Source organism: Trachinotus anak, unplaced genomic scaffold, assembly GCF_046630095.1.
Source record: "Trachinotus anak isolate AG129_WGS33_773 ecotype Australia unplaced genomic scaffold, CSIRO_AGI_Tana_v1 ptg000012l, whole genome shotgun sequence".
In the NCBI taxonomy this organism is placed as follows: Eukaryota; Metazoa; Chordata; class Actinopteri; order Carangiformes; family Carangidae; genus Trachinotus; species Trachinotus anak.
In genome coordinates, this window is record NW_027273863.1 from 11,446,880 (window position 1) to 11,464,554 (window position 17,675).

A 17,675-nucleotide genomic window follows, 5' to 3' on the forward strand; every position below is an offset into this window, starting at 1 on the left:
AACAGCTTATCCCAGTTTCAGGAACCTGGATATATGACCTAGCATGATCTGATACAAACCACAATACTATGGCATGTAAATACCCCATCCAGGTTTCTGAATTATCTCATAGTGGCTGAGATTGTGAGAAATCAAGATACACCTGCAGACATGATCAGAAACATAGATACTGTTATTATAATGTATAACCAATCAAAACCTGAATATTAATTTGCATGTAAACACATTCAATGATGCATCAGAAGTGAGATAATATTTTGTGTGTACAATTTTAAAAAAGAAATGTAGTGTAGTACAAAGTACTATATTTCACTCTGAATTGTGTTGGGGTCTATAGAGTCTATACAGGAAGCGTAAAATGGAAATGCTTGAGTAAAGCATTCAGTACAGGAGTGGAGCAAATGTACTTAGTTACTTTCCACCATTGAAATGAACAAATTAGTCCTGGGGCTTTTGGTCCCTTAAGGTTTGGGGCGATGAGATGGTTGATTATCCAGGCATATTGGATTTCTACGAATGGAAAAAGACAACTTTTTCTGGTACTGAGACGTTTCGTGACACTGAAAACAATGAATGAAATTCCTCGTCGCCGTTTCATTGAGTGCATTACTGACAATAATTCAGAACCATCGCATCCCCGTCGCCTCCCTTCACCCCACCGTGGGGCCCACCTCCCCGCACCTCCCCGCACCTCCCCAACCCCTGCCTGCTACTCATCAGCCGTGACGTCAGCGCGGCGCGGCGCGGCGCGGCGCGGGGGAACTGTCCCCGCACGGAGGGTGCTGCCGCTGAAACAAGATGGCTGTACGCGCAGGAGGAGCAGCTGGGCAGGAGGAGAGCTGAGGCAATGCAGAGGAGGAACAAGAGGGGGGGCGAGGAATTCACTCCCGTGTGTCTTGTCCGGCTGAAAGAGCAACAGCTCCGCGGAGAAAGAGACGCGGCAGACGCGATGCTGCCTTGTTTCCGTTGCCAGTGCGGGTAACGGTTCGGCGGTTAGAGTTGTTGTAGCCACCGGGAGACAAACGGACAGACCAACAGTCACGGAGCGCTCAGCAGAGGACAGCCGCTAGCAGAGATGTCCCTGCTGTGTGTGGGAGGTAAGAGCCGGAGCTGTTTGGGCGATGAAAGCCTCTGTGTTGGACGTTTTTGAAGTATCACTTGCCGACGGTTTAACCGCACCAGCGGTCTGACAGAGGCTGAGCCTGCGGGCTGTCAGCTCCGAGGAAAAGTCAGTGCAGCCCGGGCGGCAGCGGAGGGTTTGTGCTGAATAGTCATTAAATCACACGCCAGCTCTGCTCGGCTCAACGGAGACACATGAGGGGTTTCCACTGGGGTGCCTTTCACGACACTGTTGCTGAATGACATGTCTGTTTGAATTTACAATTTGACCTCAAGTATAGATGCCGTGTGGGGACGCTGTATCTGACAGCATGTAGAGAGAGTTGCTACGGGCTAGCGGAATCGTGACTGTTAGTGCTACCAGCAAACATTCACAGGCTGTTTGAGTTTCTGTAAATGTCTACAAGGAGGAGGAAAACCGCTGTTTCCTCCCCCAGCGAGTACTGTTGCGGCTGCTGTGTTAGTGTGTGTGTGTGTGTGAGAGAGAGACATCCACTCTGTTCATTCATGCGTGGGTAGTCAGAGGAGGAGGACGAGGAAAAACCCCTGCCGCTGCCGCTGCCGCTGCCGCACCGCTTGCCGCCTTCGCTTTGCCGCCTTGCTGTAGTCGTGAGGGAATACTCGCAGCCGGCTGGAGGTGCGCGTCATTTCTCAACGATTTCCCTGAAACGATGCGTCACCTCCTCCCACCAGACTCCCCGAAAGCACCTGATGCTGACACTGTTGCCTGTCAGTGCGATGAATAAGCATCTGCTGTGATTGCTCATGAAGTAAAAGCACTTCCAGCTTCTCATCCAGGGCGCAGTAATCAGGGGGATACGGCCCAAGCTAAGAGAGACAGAACCCCTGTAAATGCATTCTTTGTTCCTTGGGTGAGAGGTTTTGAGGCTTTTGTTGGATAGATAGGTGTTGAATCAGCATAACTGAAAAAAATTATGTTGTGTTAACTCAAAATTGAATAAAAGGAATGAAAGGAATTTGCAATTTCCCCTTAATTGATGTAATTCTAAGCAGAGGGGAGCCAATAAAAGTATGTTTGATTTCACTAAACCCAAAAAAATCAGAAAATCTGATTGGAGCTGCAACTGACATTGATTTTCATTACTGATTATTTTCTCAATTGAAAATGTCAGGAACTAGTGGGATATGCCAGTTGGATTTATCGATGACTTGATCCAAAGAAAATTAATCAACAGCTATTTTGGTTTTGTTAATCGAGCACAAAATCAAGCACAATAGCCAAATGTTGTCTGGTTTTTTACATATTGTGGACTTGCTGTCTGTCCTTGTCTAATAATAGATTGAATATTTTTGAGTGTTGGACAGGACAAAACAAGACACCTTAGCCTTTAGAATAATGTGATGGATATTTTTTAAACATTTTCTGATATTTGCTAGACCAAACCGATAACTGATTTGTTGAGAAAACAATTGGCAGATTAATCCATAATGAAAATAATCTTTACTTGCCACCCTGTTCCAATCACAACTGTTTAAAGCCCATGGGGACATCTTCAAGCTGCTTGTTTTGTCCAACCAACAGTCCAAAACTGAAAGATACTAAATTTTTGATAATGTAAGGCTAAAAAAAACCCTCATAATGACATAAGTGAAACTACTGAATATTTGGCCTTTCTGCTTGAAAAATGATCTTTATATATATTGTTCATCAAAATATTTGCATAATATTGTTCTGTGATTGTGTGGATGTATGTTTGAGCTCTAGACATTTGTTGCAGATGGAATATGGGGACATTAAGGAAAGATAAGGGGGTTTCAAAGTCACCTTCCATGCATCAGGCCCTTTATGGATGCTACCCCACCTTATTCTGTCACCAGATCCACCCACTGACTGTCCCTGCTCTGAGTCAGTCCCAGGTGTCATTAAGACCCTGAGTGTTATTCATTCATAAACACTGGCTGCGGCTGTCAGTGTCGTAGACTACGAGACTTGGCAGAGGGCCCTCTTTCTGTTCCTGTTACATCATTCATGCTTACCTGACTGGAGCTATTTCTGGCCTCCACAGTACTTTGTGCCTCTTGAATAAGCTGCATTTCTTTGGAGCTTCTGCCGATAAAGCAGAATTCAGACACAGATACAGATTAACTCTGAAAAACTTGGCCTCTTTTCTTGCAGATATCCCACTTACTTTCAAGTCCAGTTTTCTCCCTGTCTTGATTTGGACACTAAATCAGAGAGTGTAATGTCTCTGTCAGCAGTTGCAAAGACTGCTGCAGTTCTGCGTGTATATATGATCTTTCAGAATAAGGCAGTGTCTCTCTGTACCATGTCAGCCTTGGTTTTGTTATTGGATGCCTGAACTTAGCTCACCAGCTCCCTACTTTACATTCTCTGACAGTTCAAGTTGAAGGGCTTGCTTGATCCCCTGTCAAGTCTCTGTTTTCTTGGCAATCTGCTGAGTTCCCATAAGTCAGAGTATGCTGTGTCAGAGGTACTTCCTGAATGAAGTCTCTGCTCAAAAAAAGCCATTGCACATAATTTACTATTGGGTCTTACAGATTGTGCTGTGCATCTTCTGATTAAAGAATAAAACACCAGCCACACTTTGATTTGTTATGTCCTTCAAGTCATTTAATCAGATGGTGATAGATAGTTATAGCTTTGACCTCGTTTTCTGAATCTAGGCTACTCACCCATAACCTACATTTCAGCCAATTGATCCAGTGTTACAGCCCTTCACAGACTTATTGTTTATGAGTTGTAGGCACGTAAATGTACAGTATGTGTGTGTTGGGGCCGCGTTGTCTGCTTAGATACATGCAATGGTGACAAAACATTGTTTGAGGGTGCTTGTGGACATTTTTCATCATAACTCACCCAGGCAGAGAGATTTATGAGTGTGTGCTATTATTAAGCTTCAGCTTTCCAGTTCCAAAAATCCAATTCCTTTTTTATTGATCCTTCTCATGAACTGATATATCTCTAGGGCTGTTTTAGTGTTGACATTGAAATATAGCAAGAAACAGGCTCTGGTCTGGTCTGCCTAAACAATGATGACATGCTTTGGTCTCCTTTTTGTATTATATTAAATTATTTAATTTTCTGTTTTGAACTGAACTTTATTTCAAAAAGATGTTGATCCAGTGCCAGAGCTGAATTTTGAGCTTCGGTAAATAAGCAAACACACAATATGTGTGTGTTTGTGTGTTGCATGTATTGTATTGACATCATAGTTGCTGAGATATGAATGGAAGCAGAGATTTATATTTTATTTATCACTGTTGCAGGTGGATGTGAGTGAGTCATTGCAGTTGATTGTGTGTGTGTGTGTGTGTGTGTGTGTGTGTGTGTGTGTGTGTGTGTTTGCTTCTGTTCATACTGATATAATAGCATGGCACTTAAGCTGCAGATTTAGCCTGAGTGTGTATGTGTTGTTTCATAAAAGAGTAAAAGTAAAGGGAGGGAGAAATAGTGACAATAAAAAAATTGAGCTTTGCTGACTCAGGGCAATTTTACATCAACTTTTCATTTTGGGATGGTTACTATGGCAACTGGTTCTGATGTGGACTTTCTTTGAAGAATATTTGAGGTAAGTCATGGATTGATGTTCACTTTGCATTTCTCAAGAGGTGATAAAGGTAAATGTTTGGTTACATAACATACTCAGCTTGAGTTTGCATTTTACTGATACAAACCTGTGCATCTGCTAGGTACAAACCTGCAGTCTGGTGTGGGGATCTTCTGGAGCAAGTGTGTGTGTGTGTGTGTGTGTGTGTGTATGGTGGAGAGCAGCGGGCAGTAGAGCATTAAAAATGTATGTGTGAGTTACGTCAAAGCTGGTAAAGAGGTGCAGCAGCAGAGAGAGCCTGGGATTTAACTGTACACTGAAAATACACTGAAAAATCCTCTGACACGTCAAGTTTTATAAAAAAACTCCCTTTGAATGCTTGTACACTAATGATATTCCAAAAGTATATTCCAAAATTGAGCCCTTATACATGGATGTATTTCATCATAAAATCCTAAATAATTAAATGGTTTAAACTTGCTTTTACACCCCTTCTACGACTATAATTAGAATTCCTGCTAATACTAATGTCCTATTAATAATAATAGAGAATGGTTGTCTGTTAAATCTGTGCTATGCTGTAGCATTTTATCTGCATGTAGGCATACTGCACTGTGTCGCACACGGATGAAACACAGCGGGAAAGCTGCCCATGTTTTTCCAGCACTGTGTGCTTTTATGTTTTGCCACCACACTTAGTGCCAACATGTCTGGACCTTATGGCAAAAAAAGCAGAGCACTTAGTCCAAATCTGCATAGTTGCAATTTTAGTTTGTGTGTCAACAATCATGTAGTATGTGAATATGTACTGTATACATGTTGTCAGTGGAGTGACTGGGAAACACGTCTCAAATGCGCTAGAATTCCTGTTCTGCACAGTGTTGTACAGTCATCTCCATGAGTTTCATGTGGTATATTAAAATTCACAGACTGTGTTTTAATTTATCCCAAGTACCCTCTTGTTGCCTGTTCTCTGTGTAAAAGCCAAAACACAGGACGCAGGAGTGTTCAGAAATGAAAACAGATGGCGTTCCTGTGTGTGACTTTGTCTCTCTCTGTGTTTCCACAGTGAAGAAAGCCAAGCTGGATGGACCCCAAGGTAAGACCTGGGATCTTTGAAATAGAAAGAGATAGATCACACGGGGGAGAGACTTGCTGTTACGTGACATAAATCTTTAAGCAGACTGAGGACACATTACATGCTGCAGCCATAAATGGAAATGAATGGATGGGAAGTCAGATAATGCATAGAATACAGTGTCTATGTCTATATCTGCAGGGCTGACTGGGAGCACATTATTGTTTTCTAATGCAGAGATGCTTCATTTTAACTCAGCCATTTCTTCATCCCTTTTTCCTTAACAGAGAAGTTCAACACTTATGTGACTCTAAAGGTACAAAATGTGAAGAGCACAACCATCGCTGTCAGGGGCAACTTGCCCAGCTGGGAGCAAGACTTCATGTTGTGAGTCCTTCACCATCTTCTTATAAAACTCTCCCCTCTCTTGCTGTATCTTCGTCTCCTTCACTCCTTCCTCTGCATCTTTTCATCCACTCATCTCATTCTACACTTCAGCTGCGTGAGTGCTTTTGTGTTGTTTTTTTTAACCTCTTGCTTTATATCAACCTTCCTCCCTCCCTTCTTTTTTCACTCCTCCATCCCAAGCGCCCTTTATCCTTGTATTGTTTCACATAGTTCTTCCTCTCTGCATCCGCACCTCCGCCTCCAACAACCGCCTCATCCTCTTTTTCATCTGTTCTCCCTCGGCACTTCTGCCCCTCTCATCCTCATTCTCAACCTTGGCTCCCTCCCAGCCCCTTTTTTCCCCTCTCATCTCTGTCGCTTCCTCTAAACACAGCCTCTTGATCTTCATCTGCTCAGCCCCTCCTCGTCCTCTCCCCATTTCAACCTTACTTTCCCCATATTCTCCTTTCCTTGTTCTTTTATTTCTCCTCTCCAGGCATCATTTCCCACTATTAGATTCCTTTGTTTGAGCTTGTTTTTCGGTGAATATTGGAATCATCAAAACATTATTATTTGGCATGCAGAGCGATCCAGTGTGGTATTGACAGTGTAGCAGCATATGGGCGATAAATGGTGAGAATCATTTAGTATGTGGGATGCAGCAAGCAGGCTGACTGCGGAGTCCTGTGCATTTGTATGATGTTTGGAGGCGTTGAGCATTGTACTGGGGTTGCATCAGTGAAGCTGTGTTATATAATGTTTGGGCTGCAGAGAGAGCCTTATCCCCTCCCTCAAACTGCCTTTGAATGACTGTGCCCCCTCAGTCACTGCCATGAATCAAGCAGGCACTTTCTTAAAAGGAGTCACCACTGAGACGGGAAATCCAGTCCCTCTATTTCTTAATTAAAGTTCCTACTTTCTCGCTCCAGGCATGCGATACAATCACCTCCTCCACGGCCTTCTTCACACCATTCTCTTCCCTCCCCTTATTCATATCTCTCTCTCTCTCTCTCTCTCTCTCTCTCTCTCTCCGTTCTGCTTCCTGCTGTCTTGTAAATGTTTTATGTTAGATTCTCTCAGGATCGCTCCCACAGAGACATGTCTTATATTTGTCACAGTGAAGCCCACAAGTAATTACTGTGCCTTAGTGCCTGTGTGTATTTAGCGTTTATCTTTAAACAGTGGTGGAAGAAGAAGTACTCAGATCCTTTACCCAAGTAAAAGTACCAGTGCAACAATGTTAAAATGCTTCATTACAAGTCAAAGTCCTTCATTCAAAAATGAAAATACAGTATAGTAAAATAGTATCAGCTAAATATATTTAACATCAATAACATCAAAATAAAACCACTCCTCATGCAAAAAATGGGCCCTGTGAATGATATATTATCATATATAACATTAACTCTTACCTGGAAACTATTTAACTGCTAGCAACTTATTTCATCTGAAATATGACAAGGGGCCCCAAGTAGATTTTGCATTTTTGCAAAAGGGTCACAAGCCAAAACATTTAAGAACCACTGTTTTAATCTTTAATGATGCACTGGTTTTTCTAAGCTTATCTTGTGTTCTTTTAAGTAAAATCTTAACTTGTAAAGTAACTATAGCAATCAGATAAAGTAATCTGACTAAAAAATACAACATTTCCCTCTGAAATGTAGTGGAATAGAACTATAAAGTAACAAAAAATGAAAATGAAAAAGTTGAGCAAATGTACTTGTGTTACTTTCCACCAAGTGAGTAACATTTTGAACCTTTCTACCTTTCTTTCTCTTTGTAGTGAAATAAACCGCCTAGACCTGGGTCTGACGGTAGAGGTGTGGAACAAAGGGTTAATCTGGGACACCATGGTCGGCACTGTGTGGATTCCCCTCCGTAGCATCCGACAGTCAAATGAGGTTTGCCCTTCAACAGGGACGCTGGTCGGACCTTTTTTCATCATTTTCATCTATGTGCACAGCATGTTATTTGCTTGTCATCTGCGTATCTCTGTACACAGGAAGGTCCAGGGGAGTGGCTCACACTGGACTCTCAGGTCATCATGTCTGATAATGAGATCTGTGGCACCAAAGATCCCACTCTCCACCTGGTGCTGCTCGACACACGCTTTGAACTGCCTCTTGGTGAGAAATCAATATTCACATCAAAATCAGAAATGGCCAATAGGTGGGAAAGAAAAGTATAGGAAATCATCATCCCTTGAGGAAAGGGAAAAATGGCTTAAATAAATTATGTCCGTCTGTATATTTACAGAGTAAACAGTGATATATGAACACCAATAATTTCTGACTGATGAATTAAGATGACCTACCTTTCAGTGATGTGTATTCAATGCTTTCGGGGAGAGGAGTATTTGTGTCCTTTCCTTCTCAGTGATCAAGCTGTGTTCCTCTTAGCATTGATTAGGTGTCATTTTCATACTGTTTCCCCTTCCTCTAGTCGATATTGTACACCTGACTCCTCAATTTGTGAACCTGGCCTATTCACAGGGGTATGGCTTCAGGACTCTTAGTGAAAAGGCCCATTTGCGATGTCACTGTGTTCTGGGTCAAATAATATTTGCAAATGGGTTGTTATACCTTACTCTGTTGTCATATGGGTAGAATATATCACATAGGACAAAGCTATGTTTAAGTAGAAAGTTTCAGGAATAACTATTTTTAAAGAGTTGGTACAAGTGACACAAGTAGAGCTGCATCAGACCTGCTTTTGTTACCTGAGTCTGTGTGGTTTGTTGTTTTCAGATATCCCAGAGGATGAGGCACGGTACTGGGCCAAAAAACTGGAGCAACTCAACGCCATGAGGGACCAAGATGTAAGCCGTCACTGTGTTTGATTTAATACCCCAGCCTATCCTCACATTTTAGGAATATGCCAACATAGCGGAATGAGAACAGTATGTTACACATTACAAGATAAAATCTAATTATAAATTTGCTTCCCTCCACATCCAACAGTATAACCTCCTACTTAGTGTAGAATTTAAAAACTTTCTCTCTTTCGCTGTCACCAGCTAACCTCTTTCATTAATATACATTTTTAATTTCTCCAGTATTCATACCAGGAGGAACAGGAACGCCCTCTCCGTGTGCCGGGCACTCAGTGCTGTAAGTGACCAATCAGTGTTTGCACAAACCACTCATTTGTTTTTGCTGAACAAGAGAATTATGTGTTTAGCCGTTGAGATGTAATTAGATTACTTGAGCTCTGTGTGCATTATGTGTATTAACACACATGGGCTATTGTGTGTTAGAGGGGAAAAGGTCCTGGATCACGGCACTGTAAGGGATCAATAGTGGTATCAGATGTCCGCAGGCGAGCACCTCCAGGATGCTGCTGTGTGTAGACTACTGGCTGATTCTGCTGAGCCTGCTGAGCCAGCTGTCTGGGTCAGGTGGAAAGACTTGGAGGCTCAGCACTCCTTCTGTGCTCTCTTTCCATTCACCAGCTCCATCTGGGAACTTTGAAGCGTTAGTAGCATGAATGCATGTTTATGTCTGGACACCAGTGCAATTCATAATCACTACTGACAACCCCCACTCCCATGTCATTGCAGGTAACTGGAACCTATGGGGAGACCAACAAAGTAAGTGTATGTCCAGCACATACTGTACATACAGCGAGTCCATAGGTATGTAGTGAAAAAATATATATATAATGTAATTTTTTTAGTTCCCCCTAGTGGTATCTAGCCATGCAGTTTTATTTGCCAAGGTTTGTCCTTCCCTGTGATTTCTGCCACCACTTGCAAAAAATGTCAGTTGTGGTGCTTACAGTATTAACAATGACTAGCAGAAAATTAAACAGCAATATCTCTTTCCGGAAAGCGTGTCCTTGTTACTCCAGACAATGAAGAGACCTCACTGACAACAACTTTCATGGACTGTTTCCTTGGTATAAAGTAGTTTTAAGAAAAACAACATAATTTGGGTGAACTGACTCTCAACATCATCATTCTTTCATTTTTAAATCCAGTTCTGCAGAACAGAACCACAAACTCACTGTCCAAATACGTATGGACTGCACTGTCCATACTGCATACAAAAACTTTTCGTACATGACCATACACAGTACATACATTAGATATATACATATATGTAAAAGAAAAAGCCTTCCATGTGTCCCTCTGTCTCTCTATCTGTCCCCCTCCCTGTCCCTGTCTCTATCTCTTTCTCTCTTGCTGTGATTAGCAGATGGTCTTATATAAGTGTCTCACCCACACAACTGCAGCGATTCATCTCATCTCAATTCACTCAAAGGAATACCGAAAGAGCAGGGGGGGTAATTATAGATGGTGAGCTGATGGAGTGAGTGAGACAGAGAGAGAGAGAGAGAGAGGCAGCGAGAGAGAGAGAGAGTGAGACACATGGGGACACGGTTGAAGTGAGAAACAAAGTTCGATGCCTTTAATTAGTGTTTACACACCCAGACAGATGGAGATTACGGTGTAAGTGGTGCAGCAGCCCCCTTCTTCAGAGTGCGAGAGACGATGATGGATAATGATGAATGATTAATAGATGCTGGTTTGGCTTTTGACTGATTCAGCAATGTTAAAGTCTCTCATCACTTCCCTCTGGGATGTTAATCTCTGATCTATGGACACCACAGAAAAATAAAGCATCTCCTTAGTGAGCAGAATGCATTTAAGTTCAGTTATGATGATGGAAGTGCGAAGGAAGTGCCTGATGATGTTCATCATGTGCTTCATGTATGGATGCACTCAGAATGACCTATGTGGGTCTGATAGGGTTTCAGCAGTGGCACGCTGCCAGCTCATCTATATTATCTGTAATTAGCATTGTACTAAAAGATTGGTTCATTGCTGATTAGAGCGTCTTATCTCTGTGCCACATGACAATGTGGACTGGGATCATCACTTTCATGATGTTCTCTTCTCTCTCTCTTGCTTTTATTTTTTTTTTAAAATCTAGAACTTTCTCCTTTCCACTGTTGCTTGACTCTATGGACACAACATACAGTGAACAGAAATTAATTTTTTCTCATTCCATGTCTGTATGTGCCTCTGTGTAGATGAGGATCCAGACAGCGCCGTGGATGACAGGGATAGTGATTACCGCAGTGAAACCAGTAACAGCATCCCCCCACCCTACTACAGCACATCTCAGCCCAATGCCTCTGTCCACCAATATCCCATCAACCATCAGCAGCGCAGCTCCAGAAGCCTCTCTTACCCGCGCTCAGGCAACAGCCATGACCTCGACTACCACCACCAGAGGACTGTCAGGTATGTGTCTACAATTAGGAAGCTGGAAGTAATGATTATGTCAATTAGCAATTAACCTGTTAAGCCTTTTTTTAATCTATATAAATTATTTGTGAAATGTCAGAAAATTGCAAAAAATGTTCATCACAATTTCCCAGAGCCCAAGATGACTTCAGAGGTAGGTGATTCAAAACAGAAAAACAGCAACTTTTTACATTTGAACTTGATAGTTTAAAGTGAGACTATGTAACTTATGAAAGAACAAATAACACAATCTTGCTTTAACAAATTAAAACTTAAATTCATAAGCTGTAAATTGCACCATTGCCCAAACACTCAGGAGTAAATTATGGTGGCTAATGTTAGCTGATGGGTAATTGGGGACATTTTGTTCAGTGTTAAAATTTGTTCAGTGTGAAATTGAAAAGAAGCTAATTTCAGGTTAGAGGCAAAGTTAAAACTAGACTGTGTTTGTTAGCATGAGTGCATTAGGTTTGACTTAGCCAAAGGCTTTTTTCAGGACATTCTGACTTGCCATAGTAAGAAAAGCACAGGCTTTTCCTACTGTCTTGACAGTCAATGAAATGTATGCATGGGTCATGCATGGCTTATTTACGGTATTGTTTATTTTTCAGCCTGTGCTGACATATTTCTCACAGACTGGGAATGAAACTATGCATCCCTCCACCTCTTGCTTTATGAATTATTCCACTGGCAACCTAATGGTCAATACTGCACACAAGATTAGCTGCGTGTGTGAGTGTATTGGACAGGGCAACTTCCCCACTCTCCCACCCATTCTTCTTGATGTCCTCCTCTCAGCTCTCTCCACTCCCTCCCTCCTTCCCTGTCCTCTCTCCGTCTATTTTGTCTCTGTGCTCTCCACTCCCTTCCTGTCTTCACTATCTCCCACTCCCCTTATACATCCCCTTTCCTCTCTGTGCCTCTATTAGGTTTTTAATAGCCCCATTCATCAAAGAATATAAATACTTTTTCCCTCTTTGTTGCATTCTGGATGCCTGTTCTTTTTTCTTTTGTCAGCTTTCTGGAAGCCTCTCACCTTCTTGTTCTGCTCTATTTGTCGCTGCTTGTCTGCTACTCTTGTATCCTCAGTGCTTTTCATTGATTAGCCATCAGCATTATTCTTGGCCAACCCAAGACATGTAGAAAAGGTTTTAAGTAGGGTTGTCCAATAGAGTATTAAGTGTACAGGCCATAAATTGCTCTAATAACATGCCGTGTGAACATTTTTGAGAGTATGGTTCATATAGGTAGGGTAAACCATCAATTTTGCCCATTTGTACATGTTAATTAGTATACATATAAAAATAATGTGGCAGTAATAGTGTGGAAGAGTGTCTCTGTGTTCATTATAAAACTGTATCCTTCTTTAGTACTTACACGAGTCTCTCTTGGGAATGTTTCTTCTCTTCTCTTCTGTTCTCTCCAGTCCCACAGGGAGCTATGCATCGTCTGCAGAGCTGAGTCGGTGCAGCAGTCAGCTGAGTGAGGAGGACTATGGTGGGGAGTATGGAGAGAGGGACCCTTACGACGAGAACGACTCCTACCACTCCTGCCATTCCTCAGTTAGCTACAGTAAAGGCTCTCCAGACTGGGACCCTGATGAGACTCAGGGGGCATACAGTGATGAGGGTGGTTACAGCAAAGATGGAGGAGAGGAGGTGGCTCTGTATGAGGAGGATGATGGAGGACTGTATGAGGGAGAAGAGGATGGCCTCTATGAGGATGAGGAGATGATGTATGATGATGAGGATTTGTACAATTTAGATGGGACCCTCAGTGAGGACATGGAGCCTCCATTCACTCCCACACCAACATCAACTGCCCCTCCAACTCTCGATGTACCCAACTCCAGACCTCCCCTAGAGAAACAACCCTCCCTGCACCAACAGCAGCCCTCTACTCAACCCTCCAACCAAACAACCAACCAGGCTCATCCTCCTAGCATGGGCCCAGCAGCACAGCCCCCCTCTGGTCAACCAACAGCCCAACCACCTAAACAGCCCCAGCCACAATCACAGCCACAGCCACAGCCAGCCCCATCTGCTACTTCCTTCTTCTCAATGGCCAAACCTCTAACAGCTGCAGTCACAGGCCTGGCCTCTTCTTTTCTGTCTTCAGTTCCCACTGCCCAGCCTGCCCAGTCTCACCCTCCAGCCTCGGCTGTATCTCAACAGCACCAGTCTGCTGCAGCCAACTCTGTCCCCCCATCCCACCCAGCCACCATGGCTAACTCAGCCTCACAGCCCCCCTCCACCACCATGGACCCTGCCTCCCAACAGATCTCGTCCTCTGCACAGCCCCATTCCCAACTCAGCGATCCTGCCACCACAGAATCACCCGCCCCTGAGGACCAGGCTGCCCACTTGGAGGAAGAACCGTGGCTAGAAGAGGAAATGATGTTGGAGAGGGAGGCCAGGACACCCCCTGCCCAGCCAGAGGAAAAGCTTTCTATGGAGGAGAAGGAGGAGCAATTTGAAGAGAGCAGACCACCGTCTCCAGCAGAGTTAAAAGAGATGGCACCTGAGAGGTAGGAGTGAAGACTAAAAGGAAATGAGATCAATTAACTGATTCAACAACAAAAAGTAGGCTGGAAAAGAAACAACATGTTCATCACAAATCACAAATCCCTCCAACTTTTTTTTCTTTTAGTCCTCCAGTTATAGAGGAACCCAAAGAGCCAGTGGATCCAGCAGTCAGAGCCAAAGAGAACTGGCTAAGGCTTTACACCAAGGTCTTAGAGCAGCTCCGGGAGGTAAGATCACAAATTTATCCCAGTGTCCTAAACCCCCTTCACTCCAAATTCCAGTCCTTTCCTCCACAACAGTTGAGTCCAGTCCTAGAGCCGAAGGCCTGATTCAGCTCAGCCCTGTAATCTTAAAGATATACTTGAGTTCAAGAGCCTCTAAAAGTGTCTACCAAGTCTTTGAAATATGCATGTGTAATGCATTATTTATGCACAAAGACAGAGTACATACAGTAAGCTCTTCAGTTCTTTTTGATAGCGTTTTTGCCAGACACCAGATAGCAGACTTGTGTTTCATATTCTATTATTTAAACCTTTTGTGGTTTTCTTAAAATAAAACTACTTGACAGACAGAAAGCAGCAAACTTTTTATTTTACTTTTGGATGCAGCACCACACCACTGCTTGACAAAAATGTTTGATTTTTTTGTACATTGAGTTTTGCTTGGTCAGTTTTCACTTGCATATGTTATTCATATATTATGTTGCTATTCATTACCTTTGAATTCAGTTGTGCAGATGATTAATCACTTGCTTCGATGTTTATTTTGATGTCTGTCGCGTTGCCTTTTTGTGCACTTGGCTTCCCTTTGTTTGTTTGTTTTTTTTTTTTTTGTTTGTTTCTTTGTGCCGACCCACTTTGTTTTCTTTCCAGTCTCATGTCATTGCCATAGCGACACTCACTTGCACTTTGCTCGGCCATCATTGGAGCATGTTGACAGGTAGGTACAACCTGATTGGCTGCTTGAGAGAAAGGAGGAAATGTTTGCATTTTGTTTGTCTGTGAACAGGCACCTTCACTCCGCTCATTCATCTTTACAACAATTTGATCTTTTCTGTTGTATCCTCCGAGAGCTGTCATCCAGTTTGATTATAAGCCAGACGAATTTCTTCAGCTTAATTTCTCAGTTGTATAAATTGTGTGAAGAATCCCGAAGACTTTTGAACAGCTCTTTCCACTTTTTACCACTGATGCAATACATCATCACATAAATAGGGCAGGGTTTAGATGTGAAGAACCTGATAAAGTAGTTACATAATCAGATAACTTTCATTCTGGTGATGCATACAGTATATGAAGGCTAGAAAAAGGCTGCAGAAACAAACGTGCTTGTTTTTTTTCTGACATTTTTCTTGACTTTTTCTCTCTCAGGCTCGAGGAGAGACCTCCAGCTCACTCTGGTTTGGTAAAGGAGGGTGAGTGACTGGTGTCAGTTCCTTCAGTGATGAGCTTTCTCCTACACCAAACACACTATATATCACACAATGTATAAGTCAAGTTAATGCAATAACTCCAGAAATTAAACTCAATTAAAATGATCCTCAGATCATCATGGAAGCCTGCCATCATTTCTTTAGATTAAAAAATGCCTTTCTTTAGTCCGGGAATCCTCCTTTCTGTTTCATTCTGATCCACAGGCTCACTCAGCTCATGGCATTTGGCCAGTGAGTATTGAACGGCAGTAGGCTGCCCTGACTTAGCTGGCAGGTCATTTGTGGATGAGGCAGCCCTCAGAGTGGAACTGAGGCTGCATACTGAAGAAGTGCTAAGTTAGCCAAATAGAAACCCTGCAATTATACCCAGGTGTGTGGAGCGTCATTCCCACTATTTGAGATGAGGCAGCCAGCGTAATTAAACTCTCCAGTGAAGTCCTTGAGAGGTCCTTGACTGGAGTAGCACTAGAAGCAATGATTGAGGGAAATACATCAGCCCCATAGTAAGAAAACATGATTTCATAGCCAGACATTTTTCTGATAGAATCATGTGACCAACTGTAAATATTGATGAGCATATATATGAATCTGTAATGTATAACATTTCTTATTCAGAATGGGAGGTGCACTCTACAGTATTGACAGCATGCCTGACCTTCGCAAGAGGAAAGCCATTCCTCTTGTCAGAGATCTGGTGAGAAACACACATAATATGCACCAATCTTGTGGGGTGTCTGAAATCATTTTTGTTGCAGACATTATTATAGAATTTATTCTAAGACAACCATCTCCTTTTCTTCCTATTATGCTTTGTTGTTGTTTCTTAGTCTAAAAAATCTGAACATGATTTTGCTCCTTCTGTTCTTCTTTTTTTCTAAATAATCCAAAGTGAATATACTCAGAAAGGCTATCTATTTTGATTTCCCGCCCCTTCCACAGCTGTGTCATTTGCTTGATTTGTTGATAAATGAAGTGCTTGCATATCTGTGGTGTTAATGTAATTACAGTGATTAATCAATGTACTGACACTGTTCACTTCAAGAGGTTATGGCACACCTGTCTGATGCACAAGGATGTGCATATGCACACACACACAATGCATCAGAAAGATTTGTACAGCTCATTCTTTAAATGTAATATGTGTTCACATCGGTTTCTCTTACACCTCCTTTTCCTCCCCCCCTCTCTTTCATCACTGCCTGGCCTCATCAGGCCATGGTGAGTACTTTAGTTTATCCCTTACAGAAATCAAATATAAATCTGAGCTCTGCACTGAGGTTCATATTCAAAGATGAACACTTCTTTTTACCCTCTTGTTCGCAGTCTCTAGTGCAGAACTCTCGTAAAGCTGGAATCACCTCAGCCATGGCCTCCACCACTCTCGGGAATGAAGAGCTGGTGGGTTTCCTCCTCACAGTTCTTTTTCACGACTCTGTTCAGTTATTTTCAACATCTAATCACTGCTGATATCAAACTTACATTTCTTTTCTCTGTGTGCTTTGCAGAAGAGCCATGTTTATAAAAAGACCCTGCAGGCTCTGATCTACCCCATCTCCTCCACTACGCCACACAACTTTGAGGTGTGGACAGCCACCACCCCCACCTACTGCTATGAATGTGAGGGGCTGCTGTGGGGTATTGCCCGCCAAGGCATGCGCTGCTCTGAGTGCGGCGTCAAATGCCACGAAAAGTGCCAGGATCTGCTCAATGCTGACTGTCTGCAAAGTAAGGACATGTATGCGCATAAACACACATACTGTAAAACATACACACCTATTTTTACTTAGGTATACATACACCCAGCCCTCCACACAAACCAAAAACCTATTTAGCTCCTCCTCTGTATCCTTCTGCGCGATTGACATCCCATTATTCTTGTCCTCTATCCAGTCTCACATTCTCCTCCCTCTTCCTTTCCAATTTATCTCCTGAGTAATGTCCTGTCATACCCCTGCCTCTCGCCTCTCTCTTCCACCCATAGCCTTTGCATCCATACTGCTTTGTCTAATTCAGCTCCACAAGGGGTGAGTTATCCAATTCCATACTGATTTTGGAGTCAATCTATGCAATGTATAATTCATCGCCCTCCTGTTTCCAAAGGGTGTTCTAAGATCTTGGTGCCAAAACATCTGTTGATCTTTTACGCTCTGACTATCTAATTTTTCCTAACCAGAATAGTGGTTAAGCTTCTGCCATAATATTGGGAGGTTTCGGGTTTGATCCCAGGCCAAGAGATGTCAAAGAGTTTCAAAGTTTATCTGATGCTATCTCAACTTAGGACTCAGCTTTAGAGAAATGAAATGGGAGGAAATAGGAGATAAGCTGCTGGGCCTATTGGCCATAGTGCCTTGAA

The 17,675-nt window shown here is 42.7% G+C and overlaps 1 protein-coding gene across 4 annotated transcripts in view; it reads left to right on the forward strand.

The window, feature by feature from the left end:
• Positions 1 to 736: 736 nt before the first annotated feature.
• Positions 737 to 17,675, forward strand: part of LOC139629000 (protein unc-13 homolog A-like) — a 32,228-nt gene continuing 15,289 nt past the window's right edge. For 2 of the 4 annotated variants that reach the window (XR_011692891.1, XR_011692890.1), the window contains exons 1-15: positions 737 to 1,097; positions 5,719 to 5,748; positions 6,015 to 6,114; positions 7,898 to 8,015; positions 8,117 to 8,240; positions 8,862 to 8,932; positions 9,170 to 9,224; positions 9,674 to 9,703; positions 11,149 to 11,362; positions 12,792 to 13,892; positions 14,015 to 14,117; positions 15,261 to 15,304; positions 15,938 to 16,016; positions 16,646 to 16,720; positions 16,828 to 17,047. Coding sequence is in view for 2 of the 4 variants with exons in the window: in XM_071491312.1 (XP_071347413.1) it covers positions 1,076 to 1,097; positions 5,719 to 5,748; positions 6,015 to 6,114; positions 7,898 to 8,015; positions 8,117 to 8,240; positions 8,862 to 8,932; positions 9,170 to 9,224; positions 9,674 to 9,703; positions 11,149 to 11,362; positions 12,792 to 13,892; positions 14,015 to 14,117; positions 15,261 to 15,304; positions 15,938 to 16,016; positions 16,646 to 16,720; positions 16,828 to 17,047 (2,386 nt within the window). In the remaining 2 variants the exon portion in view is untranslated. Of the gene's footprint in view, positions 1,098 to 5,718; positions 5,749 to 6,014; positions 6,115 to 7,897; positions 8,016 to 8,116; positions 8,241 to 8,861; positions 8,933 to 9,169; positions 9,225 to 9,673; positions 9,704 to 11,148; positions 11,363 to 12,791; positions 13,893 to 14,014; positions 14,118 to 14,762; positions 14,830 to 15,260; positions 15,305 to 15,937; positions 16,017 to 16,645; positions 16,721 to 16,827; positions 17,048 to 17,675 lie in introns of those variants that run through there. The other 2 variants (XM_071491312.1, XM_071491313.1) reach the window with 2 other exon arrangements.